The sequence below is a fragment of the Anas acuta genome, chromosome Z (genome assembly GCF_963932015.1).
Source record: "Anas acuta chromosome Z, bAnaAcu1.1, whole genome shotgun sequence".
Classification (NCBI taxonomy): Eukaryota; Metazoa; Chordata; class Aves; order Anseriformes; family Anatidae; genus Anas; species Anas acuta.
Window position 1 is genome coordinate 16,782,550 of NC_089017.1, and position 23,178 is coordinate 16,805,727.

The 23,178-nt window shown below is 35.4% G+C and overlaps 2 protein-coding genes across 6 annotated transcripts in view; both read left to right on the top strand.

Moving 5' to 3' along the window:
* The window catches only part of IPO11 (importin 11), a 93,229-nt gene that overhangs the window by 62,144 nt on the left and 7,907 nt on the right, over positions 1–23,178 (top strand). For 4 of the 5 annotated variants that reach the window (XM_068667684.1, XM_068667687.1, XM_068667683.1 and 1 more), the window contains exons 27-31: positions 2,139–2,234; positions 3,664–3,777; positions 4,566–4,687; positions 21,668–21,763; positions 22,810–22,894. In XM_068667684.1, the coding sequence (XP_068523785.1) occupies positions 2,139–2,234; positions 3,664–3,777; positions 4,566–4,687; positions 21,668–21,763; positions 22,810–22,894 (513 nt within the window). Of the gene's footprint in view, positions 1–2,138; positions 2,235–3,663; positions 3,778–4,565; positions 4,688–12,858; positions 12,893–21,667; positions 21,764–22,809; positions 22,895–23,178 lie in introns of those variants that run through there. The other variant, XM_068667688.1, reaches the window with a different exon arrangement.
* LRRC70 (leucine rich repeat containing 70) lies at positions 12,870–21,592 on the top strand. Its single transcript, XM_068667693.1, has one exon. The coding sequence runs from the start codon at positions 12,870–12,872 to the stop codon at positions 14,790–14,792; it is 1,923 nt and encodes a 640-aa protein (XP_068523794.1). The 3' UTR covers positions 14,793–21,592.

The following is a 23,178-nucleotide window of genomic DNA, read 5'->3' on the forward strand; positions in this document are numbered from 1 at the left end:
ATACGGGACTTCAAAAACTCAGATTCTTAGTATTTTAACTACTGCTGCATTTAGATTCAGGAGCAATAAAGTTATTGCTTACAAAAATTTACTTCATATAGTTTTAGTCTATAAAGTAAGCCTGCAATAAAGAAAACTCTTCCCCTTTGTTTGTGATAAGTCCTATTCAACAAGTTTTTGAACATCACTTTATTAAGAAAAACAAACTTGTCTGGTAGTGTTGGCAAATAATGAGTTCTTCTTTGGAGTTTGAATGTTGCCAAGAGAGACTTCTTGGTAACATTCTATCAGTTTAAAACTTCTGTTCTGTTAGCTCAAAAATAGGTTTACAAATAATTAGAAGATACTTTTGTTGCTCTTGGTGGTCTGCACATCAATATCATTGATGTACATCAACATACTACACTGTATTTTAATGATGACAATCTCTATACATCTCCTCGGTCCTTTCATAAGATTACCAGTTTGAGTCTTGGATGGACTTCTGCTTCTCTAGGCTGGTAAATGTGTACCTCACTCTCATGAGCAAAGTGGCTTAAGTCACTTACATGTATAGATGAGAAAGGAAAGGCATTTATGACTCTTTCCCTCAGGTGGACTTTGTTCTCCTTGTTGTCAGGTTAACAAATTGGTTCCAGATTTTACACAAGAACTAAACAACTGTATTATTTCAGAGGAGTGCAACAGACTTCCATTCTCAGGAAGGAGCCTCTTTGTTGAGATGTCAGCAGCACACTTTTTTGGCTGCTAGCCTCAAAGTATCCACAGAGTTTCATAACCAGCTTGTTGAAATCAGTCTCAGTGCTGTTAATTAATGGTAAAGTCTTTATCTAGTAAAATGCATTTATTAACAATTCTTCTGTGCTGGATCTTTTACTTGGGTCCACATGCAACTGAAAAACAGGTTGTATGCACTACACATAGCAAATTCCCAATACTTACAACAGAATTAGCAATCTGAATCGTCCCCAATATCATTTGGTATGCAAATTAGAGCCCCATAATACGTTTTACCTTAGCGGTACATAGTACTTGTTTTCTTTGCAGGAAAAAGATTTTCCTTCTTAGCAAGTAATGTCTGAGTCTTTTCAATTATGTGCTACTCTTGCTGTTTTGTCCTACCATTATTTCTATGCATAACTCAACACCAGTGTTTTTTAAGGACCTGCAGGGTTAGTGTTACAACTGCTTTTCAACTCTAGTGGAAGCAAGGAAAGATTACATACAGTTTATTGCTGCCTGTAACAATTTCGTCTCTTAAATTTGAAAACTGAAGTCTGGCCAAGTCTTGTATGTAACCAAGCTGTTACAATATACTTTTAGACATGTAGCGTACATTTATGTATCTTTTTCGCAGGAATCTTTCCAATCTTATTTAGCATCCATCTCTTTCTCATTTTCTACTCCATAATCCAAAATTGACCAACTATATCTACTAAATAACCATGACAAGATTTTATGGGAAAGCTGGCGACCTCATTTATCAAACTTGCCACTTTGTGGCTTCAATCAAACTTGCCGACATCAGAATTCACTATAAATAAGCAATATTAACATAATCTCTTTTGGGGGAGGATGTATTGTATAGGAAATGCAAGATTATAATTTCTCAAACCATTTTTCTCTTTTGTGCTTTTTTCTTTAAAAGCCTTAATTTAAATACTTTATCATATCCAGTTGCAAACTTTATGAAGTAATCCTGCATGCATTATAGCAAGTTTTGACTCTTGAGCTTAATCTCCAAGAGCAAGCATCTATTTAAACGAAGCTGTTGGCCATCCACTAAAAGGGAGGAGCTGAAACACAGTTCTTGCTTAATTTCTCAAATCATTAAATTCACTGTTACATACCTCATGAAATAAAAAGCCATAACTCTTGAGTGCAAGTATTTAATGGTTTTATTTATTAAAGACAAATTCCTTTAAAGTGGCTTGACTTCTCATGTCAGTTTGCCGTGTGAGAATGAAAGCAGGTCAGGTTTGCAGAGCACTTAACTAGAACATACTTTCAACAGTCCTGGGTTTTGTTAATGGTAAATATCGTACCAGAGTTTTATTTATAGATAGGTATATGTAGTTTTAAAGTTTCAATTATGGTTTTTAAATGTATTTATTGTCTAATTTTATTTTGTTCTTAAGGTTGTGGAAAATGTCCTGAAAGTAAATCCTGTTTTGGGTCCTCAAATGTTTCAGCCCCTTCTGCCATCAGTATTCAAAGGGATTATAGATGGGGAGGTAAGAGTTTTTCTTTTTGTCCTCTCTACTTTTCCTTTTGAACAGGAAAGTACCTTCGGTTGTCTGGCCCAGTTCTCTCGTGTTGGTATTTCTCTCTTTTTCTCTAGTTTTAAGTCCATCTGATAGCTCTTCGACAGCTATTTTCAAAGTATGTAGTAAAAATGGTAGCACAAGAGTTAAATCTATTCATCACTTATTTTGTCATCTAATGTTCATTATAATAAAATACCACAAGTTTTATTATTCTGTTCCTTCACCTTTAACACTGAAAATTTGCTATGACTGCACTGGTAGCACTTAAATGCTTTGTAGGTATTAGGGCTTTTTGGTGTGCCTTTTTTGTGATATACTACTCTTTTTTCAGTGTACATGCATCAGAGAAAAGCAAGCTGGAATGTAGGGAGAAGAGTGACTTGACCTCTTTTTTTTTTTTCTAATTGACATAACTAATATGAAGAGCTGAAGAATGTGAGAATGATTTATGTAAGGTGGAAGCAAGTTTCATTTTGTTTACTTAAATGTCTTTGTTTTCTCTGTGCCTTCAACAAATTTCTATGTTGGACAGAAAAGAGTAAAATCAAATATGCTTTAACCAAGTACTGATAGTAGGAGGAAAAGGTACTTTTACTGGCAGAACTGGTGGGTGAAGTTCTCTCTGCTTGTGACCTCTTTGATCAAAACATCTCCTTTTTTATCAATATTTGACTTGTACTGTGATTAAGTTAAATAACACATGTCCAAGATTAGACTAAGTAATATCGCTTAATAGTTTTATTTTTGCAGTACAAAAAAAAAAGACTTTGAACAGGTATTAATGTGTTAACATTTTCAGGTAAATGTTGGAGTTCTGTTTTTCAAGTAGGTAGTTCTGCAAGATACATTATTAGATGTTGGATTTATCTGTAGCTTCATTTAAAATGAAAATATAAGATAATAAACTAAGGTGTTTACTGTATCCAGTTAATTTTGAGACACTTGCAGACTAGATTTTGGCAAATGCATATAGGTTATCTCAGAGCAGTAAGTAACAACTTCAGAAATACTAGCTGTGTTTATTGTTACTAAAACTTGAAATGCTATTTTGTAACCATAATCAATATTAAGAGTAACTTTTTTTAACAATGAAGTATATTGCTTATTTTCAAGCTGCTGATATTTAAATATATATGGTGAAATTGTTTTGCTTGTTGTCATGGCTGTTTGAGAGTAACAGACCACGGATTGCCATGTTTCTCACTTTGTAATTGTCAGTATACTCTTTGGTAACAATTGCTCAATATTGTGTTCTAGGGACATTTAAAATTATGTATTTTATTAAATTATAAAGGATGCATGTAAATGTTTTCCGTGCATTTCTGTGCTGTATGTTAAGTATTTTTAACACTTGATTGACCCAAATATGCTTTGTTCTGGTTTACTTTTGTTTCAGAGATATCCAATGTTGATGTCTACTTATCTGGGTGTCATGGGTAGAGTTCTACTACAAAATACAAGTTTTTTTTCATTACTTTTGAACCAGATGGCATGTGAATTGGGTCAGGAGGTAAGGATGTTTGTCTTGGTATTTCAACAGGATTTCATGTCGAAATCTCGCATTCATCTGACGTGAAAAATAAATTTCCCTGTGTTTTCAGTGCTTCTTCCTCCCCAGTACAAGCATGTTCCCTTTCTCCTGCTTTGTTCCTTCTCCTGAGCTCCTTCACCAAGTTTTGTGTGTTCCCTCAATTTTCTTAAAACATCTCAAGAAATTTTATACAATCTCTAGATTTTCTTCTTGCTGTATGCCGCTATGATCTTTATAAGCCCTCTTAGTTTGCATGATGCTTCAGGGTGAGAGTTGCTTTCCTTGTTGCACCTTGATGGTTTTGTACCAGGGACAATGGTTTTAATTGTTCACCATTGATTCACCAGCACATTGAGCTGGTTCAATGTGCTCAGTTTTCAATTATGAGGTTATTGAGGCTCCTTTGCTACAAGTGTTTTGCTATGTCTTGAAGAGGAATTTAATAATTTTCTTCAGGTGTAAACAGAAAAAGACAAGTCTCTGCCACCAGTGAAAGTTTTTTTTTTTAAGAGTAAATTCACATGGCTTACATGTGCTAAGATTCTCGTATGAAAACTGAGTAATTCAGTGTTCGGAATCTGTGCTCTCTGTCTGTGAACTAAATACATTTGTAATTTCAAGGATACAATGGTAACCGTGGTTCAAGGCCTGGAAGCACGATCAATTAATGATTTTAAAGGGGGGGGGATGTGGAGAGACACGGAAAAATAAAAATACACCACTTGCTTCAACTTCTGTCACATTTATGTAACTGTTTCCCATTGCAGTTGGACCAAATTCTTGGTAACATGATTGAAATGTGGGTTGATCGCATGGATAACATCACTCAGCCAGAGAGAAGAAAGCTGTCTGCTCTGGCATTGCTTTCACTTCTACCATCGTTGAACGGGTGAGAGAATTCAAGATGCATTAAAATAGCTCTTCAGAGCCCCTTAAGATAGTTTGTAAGACCTTTCACAATATTGCAAATTAATATTCAAATATGAGTAGTTTTATTGTATCTTTATTTAGGTCTAAAGAAGCTTGAAAAGATAAAATTTTGATGATACGTTATATTAATCTTTTCATTGGATTTGTAGTGATAAAGCAATAAGGTTTTTTTAGCTTCTTTGAAAATGTCATTCACCAAAAGTGAGGAAACTACGGTATTTTTTTACCATAATTTATAGTGTACATTTTCATATTAGTATCGGGTTAGCTGCTGCTCTCATATGTGGTTCTTTGAGTTGGCTCATTAGTCTTTTTATGTCCGTTCTAGGGAATAATGTTTGTTCAGTCTTGTTTCAGGTTGAGGCTAGTTCTTAATATTCATCCTGTTTTTCTACTTAATGACATTCAGTGGAAGAGTAACTGTGGAAAAACTGTGGAACAGATTTTTCCCTGTATGGCTATCAGCTTGTAGTTTTGCCCTTTCTCTGACCATGGCAATTGGTGGATAAAAGCACAAAAAAGAGTTCTTAATGAAAAGTCTGAATAGAGTTACTCTTTTAAATTGTCACTACAGGGATTGATTTGTAATACATGTTTAGATGAGAGCTCAGGTCATATGTACCCTCAGAGTATTCTTGTTGCTTTGAAAGTCGGGAATGCAGTATTACATGAGTTAACGTTTGGTCTGGTAGATTCCTTGAAAAGTCTGAAGTATTTTCCAACGATAATTTAGATGTTGCTTACAAATCCTAAAGCTATGTTAATGTTTGTAAATCTGTAGAGTATGTAACTAGTACCTAAAAATCAAGGAACTCTTATACCTGTAACTTAAAGGTTTCATTTCTTTTAGTGTGCACAGAAGCTTTCATTTTTTTTCCCCAGATCGTCAGGACAGATACTTAGTCAAAGGTGAACCAAGCAGCTGCTTTGAGAAAGCTTTTGTTCTTTTCAGCAAACATAAGTGTTGAAACTTACGAGTGTATTTGAAACATTCTTAGATGTGTTAGCTAAAACTTAAGTTGCTGAAGAACATGCCTGTCTTCCTGTGAAGTTTCTTGTAAAGAGAGGAAGGAAAAAACTTGCTTTAGATAACCTTGTTATTTTGAACTACCTTCGGCTGTTCCAAATTTCCTGCTGCAAGAGCAAATTATTTTTGGCAGTCCTCAATGCAAAAAAACTTCTGCTAATGACAGCTTTAGTTTTCAGATATTCAAATTACTTAAGAACGCCCCTCCCCCACCCCCCCACCCCCCAAAAAAAAGCTTATCTTCAGTGGGCATATATTTATAAAGGCTACAAAAATTTTACTGTACAACTATTAGACTGCCAAAGCCAAACATACCTTCAGACTGAATATGTGAAATCGATTCTGTCAAGCACTTGTTCCTTCTGCCTAACAGTGTGAGTCACTGTTTTTGGCATTTCATAGACATTTTATTACATATACTTGCTGCATCTCACATCTGAAACTCCTGTTTAAGAAATGTTCCTTTGCAAGTCAATTTGCAGAGTTCAGCAAAAATATATTAAACTACTGTATTTAAACAGGGTACTTTAATTCTTACAAACAGCCTTCTCAAGAAAAGCTATGTAATTTTGCCTTTTGAATTACCTCTCCAAACAGATTACTGATTAGACATTTCTTTGGATTTCCTAAGCCAGTTCAAGATTTCTCAGCTGCTAAGGCTGAACAGGATTTTTGTCTCCTGAGGATGGCAGTGAGGCAGACTTGCTCAGGAAAGCCATGTATACGTTTCTGCTTGTTGCCGAGCAGGTTTCTACCCTCAGCTCACTTCCATAATGGGTACTGCTAGTAGGTTTCAGGATTCCGCTATAGAGAAAATAGGTATCTGTACTGCATCTAGCATTAATAAAGGATTTTAGAGTGGATATGATGGAAATTGTTACAGTGCAGTTGTAGGTCTCAGTGGTTCTCAGGCCAATTTGTTGGCCTAAGCAAGTTATGAACTGTCACTTTATAACTCCAACTATAGCTGTCTTGTAAGTAATATCATTATATGGAATGACAGATCTTTAGTAGCGACAGTACCACTGCATTTTATCATGTATGCATATGGGCCTTCAATCCAGCATCCTGTTTATCTTCTACTCACAGCTGCACATTGTGTTAGTCTTTAGAAGTTCATATTAAAAATATATATATACTAAAAAGAACAATAACTGTTTCTTTCCTGAGTAGTGTTGCAGCACCTTTTCACTTTGCAGTAATTTCCTGGTTTTACTCGTTTGTTTTTTTTTGTGTAAACTGAATGTTACTTAATTATCTGCATTTGCTGTCTTGAATCTGGGCACTCAAATTGTTAGTGTGCATTGAGTGAGTGATACATGTATCCATATTGTTTTCCACATTTTATACTTGTACTGTCTTGTCACTCATATCTCCACATTCACTTTTTGCCTTTATTAAAAGCTCTTGGTACTTCATAAAAATTGAACCTTTTTTTCACTAAATACAAGCTGTTTTTTAAAGGATTTTTGTCTTTAAGCTGATGTGAATAACAGTAGGGCCTAGCAACAAGATTTAGGCGATAGGGATACATTTGCAGAATAGTCTTGTTTCCGTGTACAACACCTGGGGGGGAAATGCACATAGACACACAACAGCTAGAAAATTGAGGTGTGCTTTTTGTTTATTTTGTTTTAACACAAAAAGAATCAAAAGTTTGGAGGAGGAGAATCATGAGCAGGGTATGAGACATGAAAGACGACAGCAGCCTGGAGTCCTGAGGATGAGTACATTCACAGATGTCATAAGTTCTTGGTCAGGTTTAGTCAAATTCTTGGTCAGGTTTAGTTTCTTGTAGAGCAGATATAATTCAGTTTTATTAAATGTCCCCTTGGTCCCTACAACAGTGCCTAGTGATAATGGTCAGGAGCAGCAGTGTAAGTTTTCTTCAGGCCATTGTGGAAATGAGGTGGGCCCCCACCACTGTCACAGGTGCTACATCAGCAGTCTTTGCATTTCCCAAGACCGAAGTGGCTAAAATTGTACATCTTTCCCTTCTCATACCTATATAGCTCTGGAAATAATCAGTTTGCTAACTGTGCTTTTGTACTTTTTTTATAGGATCAGTATCAGAATGTTTTGAAATGTCCTTTTTTTGGGAATTTATACTTAGCAGAGTAGTGTTGTTTTTTAAATTCTTCTGGTTACTATCTGTCTATCTTGATAGAACACAACCATTACTGAAAAATGCTAAAAAAAATGAAAGGAGTATTTTACTCTCTAATAGGAAATAAAAGCATCAATTTGGCAAAATACAGTGCCAGTGATCGATTTAGCTTTATGTACTGCCTAACTGTAAGCATGGTTAACATTTGACACCATGTTGAAAGCTAAGCATTCCTCTTTTGCTGGGAAGTGTGATTATTGCTGTGCCTTTCATTCTTTAAAGTGGGGTTACGAACATTGTTTTTACTGAAAGTCAGTAAATTCTACATCTGGTATGTAATCTAGTTTTGGTAGTCACACAGTCTTGGAAAGTTTCTTTCAAGACTCCTTGATATCTGTTAGATAATGCTGCTTTGGTGTTTGTTACTTGTCCAGCAATGGTATGTTTCTGTGCTCAGATTCTGATGTACTAGTGTATGGAATTTGCGAGATTTCTTTGGCCTGAACTGAGTATTGCTGGTTTTTTATCACATCATTTTGTCTGGGAGCACACTTCGTTTTACACAGGTGTCTGTTGAACAGAGGTTGTTGCAGGTTGTGCTGTCCTATGTAATGCTGCCAGCTTAGACTCTACGGTTTGCTGATACTGAGCAGGAGGCTTGTGAACATCTGGGATTCATAGTCCAGGTTGGATTTTTAAGAGGTCCCAGTCTCTGCTTTCACTGGAGAAAAAAAAAAAAAAGTCTTAAGAGTATATAGCTCTTATACTCTCTATAGCTCAGAGTAAAATAGCTCTTGGATTTGTTCTTGTTTCATGAAGCTTCTAAGGCCATGCAGGTTTTTGCTCACCTCTGATACTTGTCCTTTCACTGTTTTCTGTGAAAGTGGTTGTAGTTTTTTTAGATCTTAAATAAAAGTCAATGCAAACTTCAACATAGAATTTGCAATGTGATATCCATGAAGAGCTATCTATATAAAATAGAAACGTGCTGTACATAAATTATCCAAATCTGAATAGTGACATCTGTAACCTCTTACTAATATTGATTCCTGATGAGCGTTTTCAAGTGGAGAGCAATTGTTGTGATTACTCTGTCAATTTAAACAGTAGTCTGGTACTACAGTTGAATTTCTTTTTCAAAATTCTCATGATGCTGTGTAGGGAAAGATGTGTTGATTTCATGTAACTGATGTTCATATTCATATCAGTTTGGGAAGGTTACTAGAAAAAAAATGGCAACAGAACCAATGGTAAGAAGTTAAGTCCAAATATTAAAGACTTAAATAATACTAAGGCAATTAATTAAAAGTTAGAATAAGTGGGTAGTAATTTCCTAATGAGCTTCTTTGTTCTACTTCTTACTGTTTGTGAGGGTTTTTTAAAAGCTCACCTGTAAAGTGTATTTTGTCTGTTTTTAATTTCTTTCTGCTGTAAATTCTTAAAGTCAGGGCCTTCCAAAAATGGTCAACTAATTGTGGTGCTTGTGAAATATGCTCATTTTTGCTAGACATAACAGTGTAGAGTGGTACAGCTCTAAAACAGCAGAGACTTTGCTAAGTATGAAATATAAAGCATTTGAATCTCTCCAGTCTCTTTTCTTTTTAGCTTATGGCACTTGAGTAGTATTTCCAGTTTCCAGTGTTCACTCTTTCCCTTTGATTCAAATGTATTTGTCTGGAAAAACTATTGCAAAGAAGAGACTAAGAGCTGAAAAGGTTCTTCAGGTTGCTCTACTTGTATTTAATCTTTGTGTAAATGAATGTCTGCATTTTTTCATTGTGTATCAAATCTGGTATGTCAGCCAGTGTGATTTCTGCCAATTATAATTGGCATTCAGTGAGTTCAAGCACTTATACTGTGCAATTATGAATCTTCATTAGATTATTACAGAAGTTTTTCTTTGTCATTTTTTAAAGTTACTTCGTTAGAAATTTAATTTTCCTCTTAAGAAGATGTCTATATGTAATATTAGGAAATAACAAGAAAGAGCCTAATAATGTCATATTCTGCTTCAGGGTAGTTATATATTCCTTCATAAAATCAGAATTTGTTACATAACTAATTTTATCATCTCAATAAAGAAAGAAGAAGGATACACCAAAGCCATTGCCCTTCCTTCCCCAGTTCCTTTTTTATTTTAATGAAAGGTGTGTTCACCTACATAATTAGTATTTGACATCAAAGCATTGACTAGAGGATGCAGATTGGACTTACTGTTTAAACTTCTCTTGTTCAAAAACTCCATTAATTTTTCACCACATCTGAGTTTTTATTATGGGCTGGTCAGGAACATTTCCCATTAGGCCTATAAGGGTTGTTGCAAAGAGCACCGAGTAATGACAAGGGATTATGTCACTAAATGCAACTGAGCTACTGAAAAATAATAATAATAATAATATAAAATAATACTAATACTAATACTAATAATAATAAACTGTAGTCATAAGGAATTGACTGCAGCTAGTATCTTGTTTTTGTGTTTGACCTATGTAAATACAGGATTTCAGGAATCTTTCCTAAAACTCTTCTAAATCTATTTCAACCTTAAAATAAAACCTTTTAATTATATAGAAGACAGCAAAAGTTGTTAATGGTTTGTGGCAGGTGCACTCTGTTCCTGCACTTGACACAAGTCTTGTTCAGGCTTCTGAGCCATGGTAGGCCTCAATGGGATCTTTCCTTGCAATTTGGAGTTTCAGAACATGGTAAGGAATCTGAGCTTGACTATGAGTCAGTCACTTTTTCTTATAAATACATAGCAACTAGAGAAAAGCTAATTTGAGCTCTCTAGGGATTGTGGCTGGCTTAATCTATGTGGTGAGGTTCAGCTGTGGTTCAGGACTGATGTTATGTCACTCCTCCATTGCCAGTGGGCAGCAGGCGTAACGGGTGAGTACGAACAGGCACTCCCTGATTGTGTCTCCAACCCTGATGCGCAGGCTCTGGTCAGTACCAGAGCCATACATTCTGCAAGGTACCAGAGTGGCAGGGTTGGTGGAAAATACTAAAACTGCCTTATCTATAACATAGCCAGGATGATAGTACTGTTAGTCTCACAGTCCTTTAAATAGTAGTCCTGAGTAAAGGGCCCCTTGAGCTCTCCAGGGTCTGCAGGAGGCTGCACTCTTGATCTGCCCCTGAGATGTGTGTGTCTTTATTCTGCTTCTTTGGCTCGCGTGCTTCCTGCGTTTCAGTTTAGATTTTTATAGACAAAGATATTTTGGATGACATTTTGCCTCTTAAGTGAACTCATGCTTCTGATGTGAGATATTTGTGGCTGAAGCTACTTGATTCTCCTGTAATGTCTTTGTGTTTGTCTCTTGTGTTTACTTGTGTTTGGCCATTGACGGGCTTTCTCCTCTTCATTTTGCTAAGCAAGGTGTCTCATGTTAGTGTAAACTGATTTTATAGTTAACCTATTTCTACATTTAATCTCTAAATTTACATCTCTTATTATTTCATCCTCTTCCCCTTTGAATAAGTCACTGGATTTTACAAGTGTTTAGTCCCTGTGACAGATAAACTGGGGATGTCATGTCCGGTACTTAAGTGAGGGGACTATTTATAGTTCATATTTGCAAAGTCTTTATTTGCACAAGGGACACTGAAGGAAACTAAAGTCATGTACGTAGGATGTGGCTTTTAGAACATACATAGAACTGTGCAGATAAGTCTGCTTAAAAAAAAAAAGCGTCCTAACATGAAACTTAACTAAGTGCCTGGATCAAGACTGAAATACAGTGTAATAATATTATTATTGCAAAATACAGTAATATGTAAATTATATATGTAATGTAAATGTAATTCACAGCTGTTTAGTACTGTGTTGTGAAGTTCTCATCTCCAAGATTTCCTAGGCTTCCCTGAGCTTTCTGGAGGGGCTTGTCTGGCTGGTATGCCCCAGGTACCATGCCAGGGGTTCAGGCCTTGCCTTCCAGACCTCACTGTTCTACATTTCACAGGACTTTGCTTACATGAGGAGCAATTTTGCTCTGTAGGCAGAGATAGAACAATATAAATGTTGTTTGTTTGTTTAATAGAATGTTTTGTTTTCTGGCTGGGATTTACAGATAAGGCATTAGTACAGTTTTAAATAGGTATGCTTTATAGCTATAACTATCTTCGACAAAACTTATTAGAGCTTGGCTGCTTAAAATCGTTAGTTTTATAAAAAAAAAAAAAAAAAAAAACAAACAACAAATCAGGCAACAGTTACAAACTAGGATAGTTCTTGGTTTTCTAGAAACAAACAGTTGAGATTTCCTTTCCAACAATGCTTCTGAAGCACAGATAAAATGACTTCCTGTCTGACAGTTTCCTGTATCCATGGCAACCTCAATTTAACCACTTCTTTCTTAGTTTCCTGAGTGAGCAGTTACAAATCCAGGGGAAAAACGTGAGAGTTGTAGCACACGACAATAGTGCTTTTACTAACGTTTCGCAGATGAGTATAGTCAGTCAACTGGTAACAGCCTAACAAACTGCAAAACAAGTAAATAACGGAAATAATGAACTTCAGATTTGGGGTAAGGAATTGTTTTTGCTTATTTTGAATGTAACACAACTTTATAAAAGCAAAATTCAAGTTAAAAATGATCTGCAAATGAAAGGAACAGTGTTTTAGTTGGCACTTTTACTTGATTGCTATTGAAAAAGTTCCTGGTCATTTTTAACCGTTAAAAATAAATAATAAGCTGTATCTTGAATCTACTGGAATCCATCATTTTGGCAGTTTTTATGCTGCAACCGGTTACATATTTTCCAGCTATTTTGACAGCATATTTGTTTCACTGTTCATTTACTTTGAAATTTGTTTCTATGTAATTCAAAATCATGATACTTAAAAGATTTATTTTGAAAATGATTATTTGGCATCACGAGGAGAATATATGAAATAACCATCTTGAAAGTAATGCCTGTATTTTTTTTAAAGAATGTACAAGTAGAAACCATAATTTCAAATGAATAATACTTATATTTTTTTTATCTCTACTAGCGAAGTCAGAGATGAGTGAGAAGGACAAAGACAGGGATATGTGTGGACTACAAAGTTTTCCACCCTGCACAGGAGCATTACCGTATCTCCTTAATGGTTTTCTTTTGCTGCTCCTCCAGAAGGAGGTACTTGGCTGTCCAGCTGTTTGCCAGCTCTGCACAGGGAGACAAGTTACCTGTCGTAACTTGGGTCTTTCAAGCATCCCCCGGAACTTCCCCAAAACTGCAATTCTTGTATACCTCAGTGGGAATAATATATCGCATGTCATTCCACATGAATTAACAGGTCTTCAGAAGCTTTCTGCACTTTACATGGATAATTCCAGTATTTCATATGTACACCCAAAAGCTTTTGTGGAACTCCCTAATCTGTGCTACCTGCATCTAGATAACAATAGTATTAAACGCCTGGATCCAGGAATCTTTGAAGGTCTTTCCAATCTTCGTTATTTATACCTTCAGAATAATCAAATAGCTTTTATTTCCAGAGGATTATTTAGTGATCTCCTTTCTGTTAGATATTTAACTCTTCAAAGAAACCGCCTCAGTGTCCTTGGAAGTGGAACTTTCATGGGAATGATAAGTCTTCAAACACTTAATCTAGCCAATAATAAGATTTCACGGATATCAGATTCAGCATTTTATAATCTTGAAAACCTTGTATATTTGTTCCTTGAAGGTAACAATTTAACACTTGTGCCATCAAATGCCATTGGAAGGCTCAAAAACCTTGAAAGACTTTCTTTGTCTCACAATCCTATTCGGTCAATACATCATTTTGCATTTAAAGGACTTAACAAGCTTAGGTATTTGTCTTTAAAAAGTGTAAAGCTAAAAGAGATTTCTGTAAACGGATTTTTTGGATTAAATAATCTTAGTCAGTTAATCTTAAGTTATAATGATTTAGAAAATATAAATTCCAGCACTTTTACTTTATTGAACAATTTAATATATCTGCAGTTAGACAGAAATAAAATAACCAGTATTGGTGATGGTACCTTCGAAAAAATGGGACAGTCACTTAAAATACTCAGTTTAGCATTTAATAATATTACAGAGTTGCAACCTGAAGTGCTCAAGCCCCTAGTGTCTTTAACTCACCTACAGGTGAACTACAACCCTTGGAACTGTAGCTGCAAAATGCTTGGGTTGCTGAACTGGCTAGCTTCATCTCCTATTTCTGTTAAAATTCACTGTCAAAATCCCCTCAGTATGCGTGGCAGACCTTTACGTTACATTAGGTGGACTCAGTTTGCAAACTGCAGTAGCCCCACTGCCAGCCCAGAAGCAGCCTGGAATCTAGGATCTACAGAAATCCATCACAGCCCTACCACTTTGCTGATGGCATGGCATAAGGTACACAGACAGAACACATTGGAACAGTTAGTTAACGTGGATACAAAACATGTTACTTTCTGGGAAGGAACTACAGCTACATCTGCTAACCCTTTGCCTCATGAAGAAAATGCTGCTGAAATTCCATCACAGGCAACTACATTATCAATATTACCAGTAAAAATACCAGCACGGATTATACCTGTTAACAGAACTGTAGAAGGAAGAGGTTTATTTCCAACAGATGCTGCTCCTGTATCATTAGAAACATCTGTACTTTGTACACAACAGGTTGAAAAGCTGAATCAGGCTTTTGACATTTTGCTAGCCTTCTTCATTCTGGCTTGTGCTGTTATCCTGTTTCTAACCTATAAAATTATTTGGTTTAGACAGAAACTAAAGGTGCTGGAAAACTCAGGGGAAAAGAGAATAGAATATTATGGTTTTTATCAGCCTGGCAGATACAATATAACCAACCCAGTGCAGTCTCTAACTGAGAATTCAGTGGGACATACAGAACTGGACCAAATTAGGTTGCTCAAGAGAACAGCATCAGAAAGTCAGGCACAGGTCATATTGTTTGAACATTCATCATTGTAATTAACCTCATTTGATTTCTTTTGTGTGATCTGAAATTCCAATAAGTCAATAACTCAAAAGTCAATAACTCAATTTTCTAAAAAAAAAAATAAAATAATAATCTTTCACTAATGAAAATCATCTAGTTGATGGAATTGTAGCAAATGGTGTAATTTCAGTTCTGCATCATCATTTGCTTGTTGAATGTTGTGTTTTTGTGTTTTTTTTTTTTGTTAGATGTCATTTAGTTCTGACATGGATAGGTGTATTGTCATCTTTCCTTGTTGTAAGATTATTTCTATGATTCAAATATGTATGCAGTAAAAAGTATATTGATTTATTTTGCAGTATTTACTGGTATTAAGTTTCTGTAGAAATTGCATAGATAATTTGAAGTTAAGCGTAAGTTTTTAGCAGGATCATGGAGGCAAGAAATGCGGGGGAGTGGGAAGAGAACAATGCTTACTGTATTTATTCTAAAGTATAGTTTCTGTTCTGCCTCCATTAATCATCACAGAGAAAAATGTGAGCGTATTTACAGCGAACGTGTTGAAACTCTTAATGAAAAAAATTAAATGATACAAAATTTGTTCATATCTGACATTCTAACGTACAAATGTATATTCAATCTGTATAATGAATATATTAAAAAGTGATTTTTTTGTGTGCATCTGTATCATTTCATGGTTATAACTTAGCTAATAGGGAAGCTAAATTTCTAGTGGATTGAAAACTTGAACAAGTTTATAATGTCTAGGATAATGGAGTTGGTTAATTTTTGTCTATAAATGATTCTCATCTATATAGTAAAATTTCAGAGTGTCTGGCTCAACAAGGGGTATAAACAGAATAAATCTACTATACTTCATGTGTATGATTATAGCTGGATTGCTGAAGGTAGTTATTTTCGTGATGTATATTTAGAAATGTAAGTTCTTCAAAGTATGTTTTCTTAGTGACCCTATTTTATGAATACGCTTTAAATGATGGATATTATGTTTGTTTTGCATTTATTTTAACACTTATTTAGGATATTAATGTTCTATTTACATTACTGTTAGGTTGCATCCAGTGTGTTGTGGTTGTGTTTTCAACCTGAATTTGTGATTTTTTTTCTTGTTTCTCCAGTAATTCAAGTTTTATACAGGGAGGAGTCTAAAAAATAGTCTCAAAATGATCCAATCCAGTAAAATTTTCAGCTGTGTACCTGTTTTTGTAAATACTGTTTGTCTTCAGGTATGCACCTTAGAGACTTAAGTCACTCGATTTATCAACAGCACAATTTAAAGGGAGATCGTTTTGCACAGTGAAAAATGGGGAGCAATATTTTAATAGTCAAGATGCTGATTCAACTTCATACTTGCATAGAAGTATCTTGCTGTTCCAAGGTCCAGCCTGGAGACCAGGACTTCTCCAGATGCATAGGGCTGCTGCAGGGTTTCTTGATCCAGACAGCCTTCCTTCTGCCAGTGTAGCTGATATGCATGGTCACGTTGTTCCACTCCCTGTCATCCTGTTTGTACATCTCCAGTGCATTTCCAGGAATGACAGATACTTTCTGCTGCCAGTACAAATATAGACCTTGACTGTACTTGTATGGGTGTGACAGCGGAAGTCTTCACTGTGTGCTTCTATTGTTGTTTGCTACATGTTTTTGTTCAATGTAATACAATCTCAGTTTCATTGAGATTAATTTCTGTTGTATCACATATTTTATTCTAATCTACTGCGTATATACTTTCAGTTTATGGAGCACTTAATTCAGCTACTTGAGCAAAAGCTTAAACTATTTTTGGTTGCATCAGTAGAAACTGCTTTATTTAGACTCTTCTAGTCAGATATTAATTAAATGTAACATGCAAATATCTTTTAAGAAGGGAAAACTACTGACAACTCTTAAATTCATGCTAAATTATTTTTATGGCTAAGTCATTTTCCTCTTTAGTCCCTCTTTGTTACTTTCTGCCTTCCCTATGTAATTCCTTGTGATAAATGTTAATTTTGTTGCTTTTTTTTTTTTTTGGTGACTGTGTGTGATTCCACAGTGCTAGGTTTTGTAGTTTTAAGTGCTGTATTTTAAAATTTTCAATTTTATATGGATGTCTTCAGTAATAATGGACTTTATTAGCACCCAGGTGATAATTACAGTCAAAGCTAGTTAATGTGTCCATATAAGAGGACTTTTTTGAGAGAATGGATGAAAGTTGAGCAAAACGAGCCCAATCCTCAAATCTGTGAGGGTGGGTCTTCAGTTTTTAGGCTCTATTCCCTGGCTGTTCTCTGCAGAAGACTGGTTCCCTCTGAATGCTCCTCCTTTCCACCTGTAGGTGGAAAGCTCCTGTAGGAATTATTTTTCAGGCATGAGTCTCACAATTTACAGTGGTAGAGTGTAAAAGGATCTTTTAAGAGTTGTCTGGAAGGAGTGTTGGGGCAGTTGAAACCATCTTCTGGAGAAGAGTCATCCTCTAGTATCTGTCTTCCTAACAATTTTGTGTTTCACTGTAGCAAAGAATTGAGAGATACATTGTGCATCTGCCGGGAAGTACCCTTGGCAGTTAGCAGCCTTTAAAGTTAGGTGTTCCTAAAAAGAAAAAGATGCGTTCATGTACATGTGTGATTTGTATGGCCTAATTATTTAAATCATTAGGGAACACATTTAGAATTCTCTTTAGTGCTTTCCCTCATGAAGCAAAATGGTCCATAAGTTTCCACTTAGTCACAGTCCCTTACTAGGTTCCAATTTGTAAAGTTCATTGTCAAATTTACAGTCAGCCATAGGATTACCCTGGAAATATCATTTTAGATGTGTCATTACCATTTTAGGAGCTTCAAAGCACAGTGCAAATTCTAGGGGAGAAAAAAGGATTCATTTACATTGCTCATAGCATGTGTCTAATCTCCATTTGTCCCTTTCTACCCTTTCTACCTCTTCCCCTGGCTAATGAAATAAGAATAAAGAATTAGTCTTTCTCAAGTGCACACCACTAAAGGTATGAAATGAAGCTTCTCCGTTTCTTTTTAGATGTTTGCTGCTTCATCCTGGCAAACAAAAAAGCAGAAAAAATGTCTAGAGGAGAAGGGTGTGTTTTCCGATGAGAATTTTTCCTCCCTGGTAGACTGAGGAAGATGTATAGCAGACACAAGGACCATTTTATATACTTATATAGCAATTGCACCACTAACAATTTATTATGATCTGTGTTTTGTTAAGCTGATTGTAAAACTTTTTTACAGTAGCTATGTAAATGAAATTCAATATTCTGAATGTTTGTATAAAACATTCAGATAATGAGATACTAAAAATACTAAAAAAAAAAAAGGCAGCTGAATGAGCTGGAAATGTCAAACAGAATGAGAAAGGTATATTACTACTTTATCACAACATATGTGGTCTGTTTTTTTCCTTTGCAAAAAGTTCAATATTTTTATCTGACAGAATATGCAAACTTGAATGTGAACGATCTCAAATCTTTCATTTAAGCTACCCTAAATGTTTGTGATATTTTTTCACTAGACAGTGATTTTTTTAGATGGTGTAAGAGATCCTTTTTATAATAATAATAATGAATGTGTCAATTGCATCTTTGGAACTGGATACTAGACTGATTAGCTTCTACGTGGTTGTCAGTTAGAATCTTATAAAACTGCTTCTGGGCCTGTCTCTTGGTAACTCACGCTGCTTACCAAGCTAGCTGTTGTCCCCATAATTTAGAAAACCTTAGGGTAGGTATAAACCGTACCATTATGCTGTTCTTTGTTCTGCTGCTGACCTGGATTGGATGCAGTTGAAGGGGGGGACTGCTTAATTACTGCCTTCCTCCTGAGCTGAGACTTTATTATGAGCAGTATCAACAGTTCAGTTTTAATCTAAAACACAGTGTCCTTTTCTTTTCTGAATCCACTCATACAACTTCCCAATGTGTTTCTTGACACAACCTGTAGACGTTTAAAAAGATACTTCATTGGTTTACAAGGCTATTTCCTCCTCGTCTATGAAAACGAGGCCTAATATCTCATTTGTATTGTCATTGAACTTTAATCCAGGTTTGATTTTTTTTTTTCAAATCACAATAAACATAGGCCCTTTATTTTTCCCTCATATGTGTTTTACATTATAAAAACAGTATTATTTAATGATTATATACTTGATAAACATTGCAGTGAGTCTCTGGTAGGAAGAAACTTTGTCTCATTTCAAGGGAAAAAGGAGAAGGGGGGAAAGAGAAGGTACTAGTTTCACTGAAAGCTGCAGGTACCAGTCATGCTATTTTGAAAGATCTTCTGTATTCTGTAGTATTGCTGTCCTCAGAAAAAGAAAACTTATAGTTAAATTTCTTGTATTCACTGCAGAAAGAAGTAAAATAACATTCCTAATTTATTCCATAAATTAAATATACCTTTTCCAAGTAAAAGGAACATTGATACCTCTGTGTTTTGTAGCTAGCTATCAAGAACCATATTTTGGGTCTTCAACCACTGTCCTCAAGTTTCTTCCAGAAATGTCACAGATTGTTGGAAATAGAAGTAACTCGAAGTGGCTATTCTGTGTGCTTCTCACATCAATCTGCAAGCCTGGGGGCTTGTAACTAGTGAACAGTTAATGAATACTATGTTTGCAGTAAGTTCTACGTCTTGGTTAATGTAAACCCCCACCACCCAAGTAGATTGACCATAATTAGCCCTTGCAGCAGATGAAGAGGCTGTGCCTTTGTAGGGTCAAACACCTTTCTCCCTTCCCTCATCCCCAGTTAAAATTACAAAATTATAAAATTTCTCTGGCAATTAGGGATTCTTCATGAAGCTTGAAAGAAGCAAATACAGCTACTGTGTAACTGATAGCAACCTGTACTGTTAATTAAAATAGTGTATGCTTACAGAGCATAGCTTGCTCCTCCACAGTGCAAAGTGTTCTTGGTTGAATTCCCCAGGTTCCTGTTGAAATAAATGTGAGGACAGCTGTTTCCTTTCTCACAGTGGAAAATACCAAGCTAATGGGGATTTTCCTAGATAAGTGTTTTCTACAAAGTATGAGGCAAAAGAGCTTTAATGGGAGGTGTACTTTGTTGGAATCTTTAACTCAAATGAAGAAATCCCTTATCTCTGAGGCCCTTATTCTGCAGGCTGCTAAATAGCCCATGCTTGTTTTCTCAGAGGTCTGCAGGCTGTTTGCTTTCTTCTTTGAATGAGGTAGTGAATCTGTTTGTAAGGGAGAAAGTATCTTTCAAAATCTAAACGAGTTATAAGAAACCAGTCTGAAGCAAAATTGAGTCAGTTTTCATCCCTGAGAATGCTGGAGTTCTAGGTTTCTTCATGCAAAATTCGGTTCAATTCCTAGTATTTGACTGTAGCCAGGCAAAAAGAAATAATCCTGTGAAATCAAAATGGTCCTGAGCTGAATCATAATCTTATCAAAGCAAATAGAAAAGACAGGTTTTGTATGCTTAATATTCTAACTTTGTACCTGTTTTTTTCCAATCTATTGCTCTGTAGTCTGTTTTATATTTATAACTTTGTATGTCTGAAAATGAATTTATCAAATAGAACTAATGTAAAAGTAGCTGTATTTTTATCCAGTCTTTCAGTTTTGATCATATTGTAAATATGAAAATGGAATGAAAGAATATTAAAAGAGTTGACTAAACAGTTTTAAGTAACAGAATATAAAGGATGAAACTACCATGAACACACTTAGTGTTCAGTATCATTAAACATATATGAAACCTGTTTGCTTCTGTATAATAGGCACCAGCTGCATCTTTTGGGGAAAACTAAGTCTGAAATTCCAAAATGGGGCTAATATAATGCTTCAGCCAAGAGCAGTGAACCAGGAAAGCTGATGTTTACCATCACCAGTTAGACTGCTTCTTTGCTGCTTATAGATGGAAACTTTGCAGTCTTTCAGAGAAGAACATTTCTTCACTTGCAATGTGCCTTAACCCTTTTGTAATTCACAGAGAAGGAGTTCAGGCACTAATAGTCAAGCCCAGAATATCAGGGAAATCAGCAGAAACTTCAGCAATCACAGCTGCTTTCTGTTTAACTGGAAGTTGGTGGCAACTACTTTCCCAGTGAGTCTGGGAGATTGTGGTTCTGTGCTTTTCTTATGCTACAGGCACTCTTTCTCAAGACAGAAATAAGTGTCTAAAAGTAGTGTCTTTTTGGGTATATGGGGTATCCAGCTTGGCCTTTAGCTGCAGAAAGGAAGGTCCTCTTTTTTTTTTTTTTTTAAGTCCCTGACAGTATCTGACAGCCCTTTTCAGTTGTCTTAAATAACGTGGTATTTCGAGTGACAAGAGATGCCTGTGTTTAAGCAGAGATGAATCCTGTCCCCACCTTTCTAGTTAAGAAAATTGGCTGCTGTGGGTGGAAACAGTGGAAGTTGAAAGAAATATTCATAAAGCTGAAGAGAGAAGACAACAGGGGAGCGTACTGGCTTTACACGCTGCTCTTTGCTCAAGAGTTTGCAGTGTATGTTTTTCATGCAACTCATGATGGGAGAAAATGTGCAAATGTGTTAGGAAGATAAACTACTAATATGACTCCCTGCTCATTTCTGGAGTTCTATGCAATTATTTGCAATTACTTTTAATTTTAGTTTTCAACAACAGCATGCAACACTTAATTCTATTTTTTTTAAAGTCAATGTTACTTGCATCTTTTGGTGACTTTAGGTCATTTATGTAATCAAAATAAAAATCGAATTAGCTGCTTAATAGCATGCTCAGCTAAGCAGTAAGTAATGAAATCACTGCTCACTAACTGTGCTTTACAGTTATTGAGCAAATTTCCTGTTTAATTCCTTTAGCTAAGTCACTTTCCTGTTCTTTTCCAGTGTTATCCAAGATAAATTTTGTTCTTTTTCAGTGTTTTGAAAGATAAATTTTGTTCTTTTCCAGTGTTATCCAAGATAAATTTTGTGGTATCATCCACGTTACATTGGAAGGGCTGTATGACGTTATGACTGAAGATCCTGAAACAGGAACATACAAAGAGTAAGTGGAAAATCTAATTTTTGTGTTGTGTTTTTTCACAGAAAAGCATGAATGTAATGAGAAATGTCTGCTGATTTTGTTAATGCTACAGTTTTGTGTATGTGCCACTTTTATTTTCATACTGGCAGAACGCAGAGTGTTTGTATAGCACTTACCTGGAAAGATTGGGAAATTCTAGATAGGGACAGTAGATTTGATATGTTACATGTTTTAAACCCACTTGATCTGTTTTCTGTATGCAGAAACACATTTTTAAGCAAGAACTCGAGGCAAAATAGACTTTCTTTTTCTGAGGCTTGTTCTTTTTGAATATAATTTCTGAATTGATCTGCCAAGACAAAAATGGCTAGTCTTGATGAAATTCACTGCAAAATGAAAGTACGTGTTCACTTAGATTAAGACCAAGTTTACTATCTATAAATCAATTTTGAAGCATATGTATTAAATGTTAGCATAGAAGACACAGAAGACTAGTTGCCTAACACTACTGGAAATTATAAAAAAAAATAAAAAATAAAAAAAAGTCTAACAGAAGAGATGTCCATCAGCAGTAAATTTGATGCCATGGAAACTTCTAAATGGAAACTTCTAAATGCAAGCTTTTTTTTTTTTTTAAGAGAAATAGTCATAATAATAACCTACTGTTAGATGCAGTACTGATATAAAAATAAGTACATACATGGTGCCATCTATGCACTAGAAAGTGGCCAAGTTTGGTTGTCTCTCCCAAACTTGAATAGGTTTTAAATTGGTGGCTAACTTTCCAGCTGTTTCAACAAACATCAGTTACAACTTGAGACAAATTTTTCAGAAGTTACCATCTTGGCAGAGGAGAGAAGCGTGTTTCCACTGAAGGAAAGTCAAGTGAAATTTGGCAGCAGCCATCTGACTAAGCATTAATACTTGTTATCTCCACAAGCATGTATTGCCCTGTTAATAGGTATTGACTTTCAAACTTCCTCCTACCTGTCCTGTGTTTTTAAAACTGCTTTAAAATAAATTTTAGTTGCAATGTGTACTCAAACTATTTTTATTCCCATTCTTAGCTGCATGTTGATGTCTCATTTTGAGGAGCCCAAAGTTACAGAAGATGAAGAACCTCCAACAGAACAAGACAAAAGGAAAAAAATGGTAAGTTTTAGATCTGTTAATCAATTATAGAACTGATTATGTAATTCACTTGTATTAGACTAAATTACTTGGATTTGGTTCAGCTGTTTTTCTTAGAGAATTCATTTCTTGAATCAAAAAAAAGAAAAAGCTCTGATGATGAGCTTTGCAGGCACAACATTTATGCTTCTACATTCCTTTTGAGAATTAGAAAATGTTGCCAAAGTAAACATCATCTGCTCACAAAATCTGGACATCATAAAATTGAGATGCTTTAAAAATGGTTTATTGAAAAATGCAAGAAG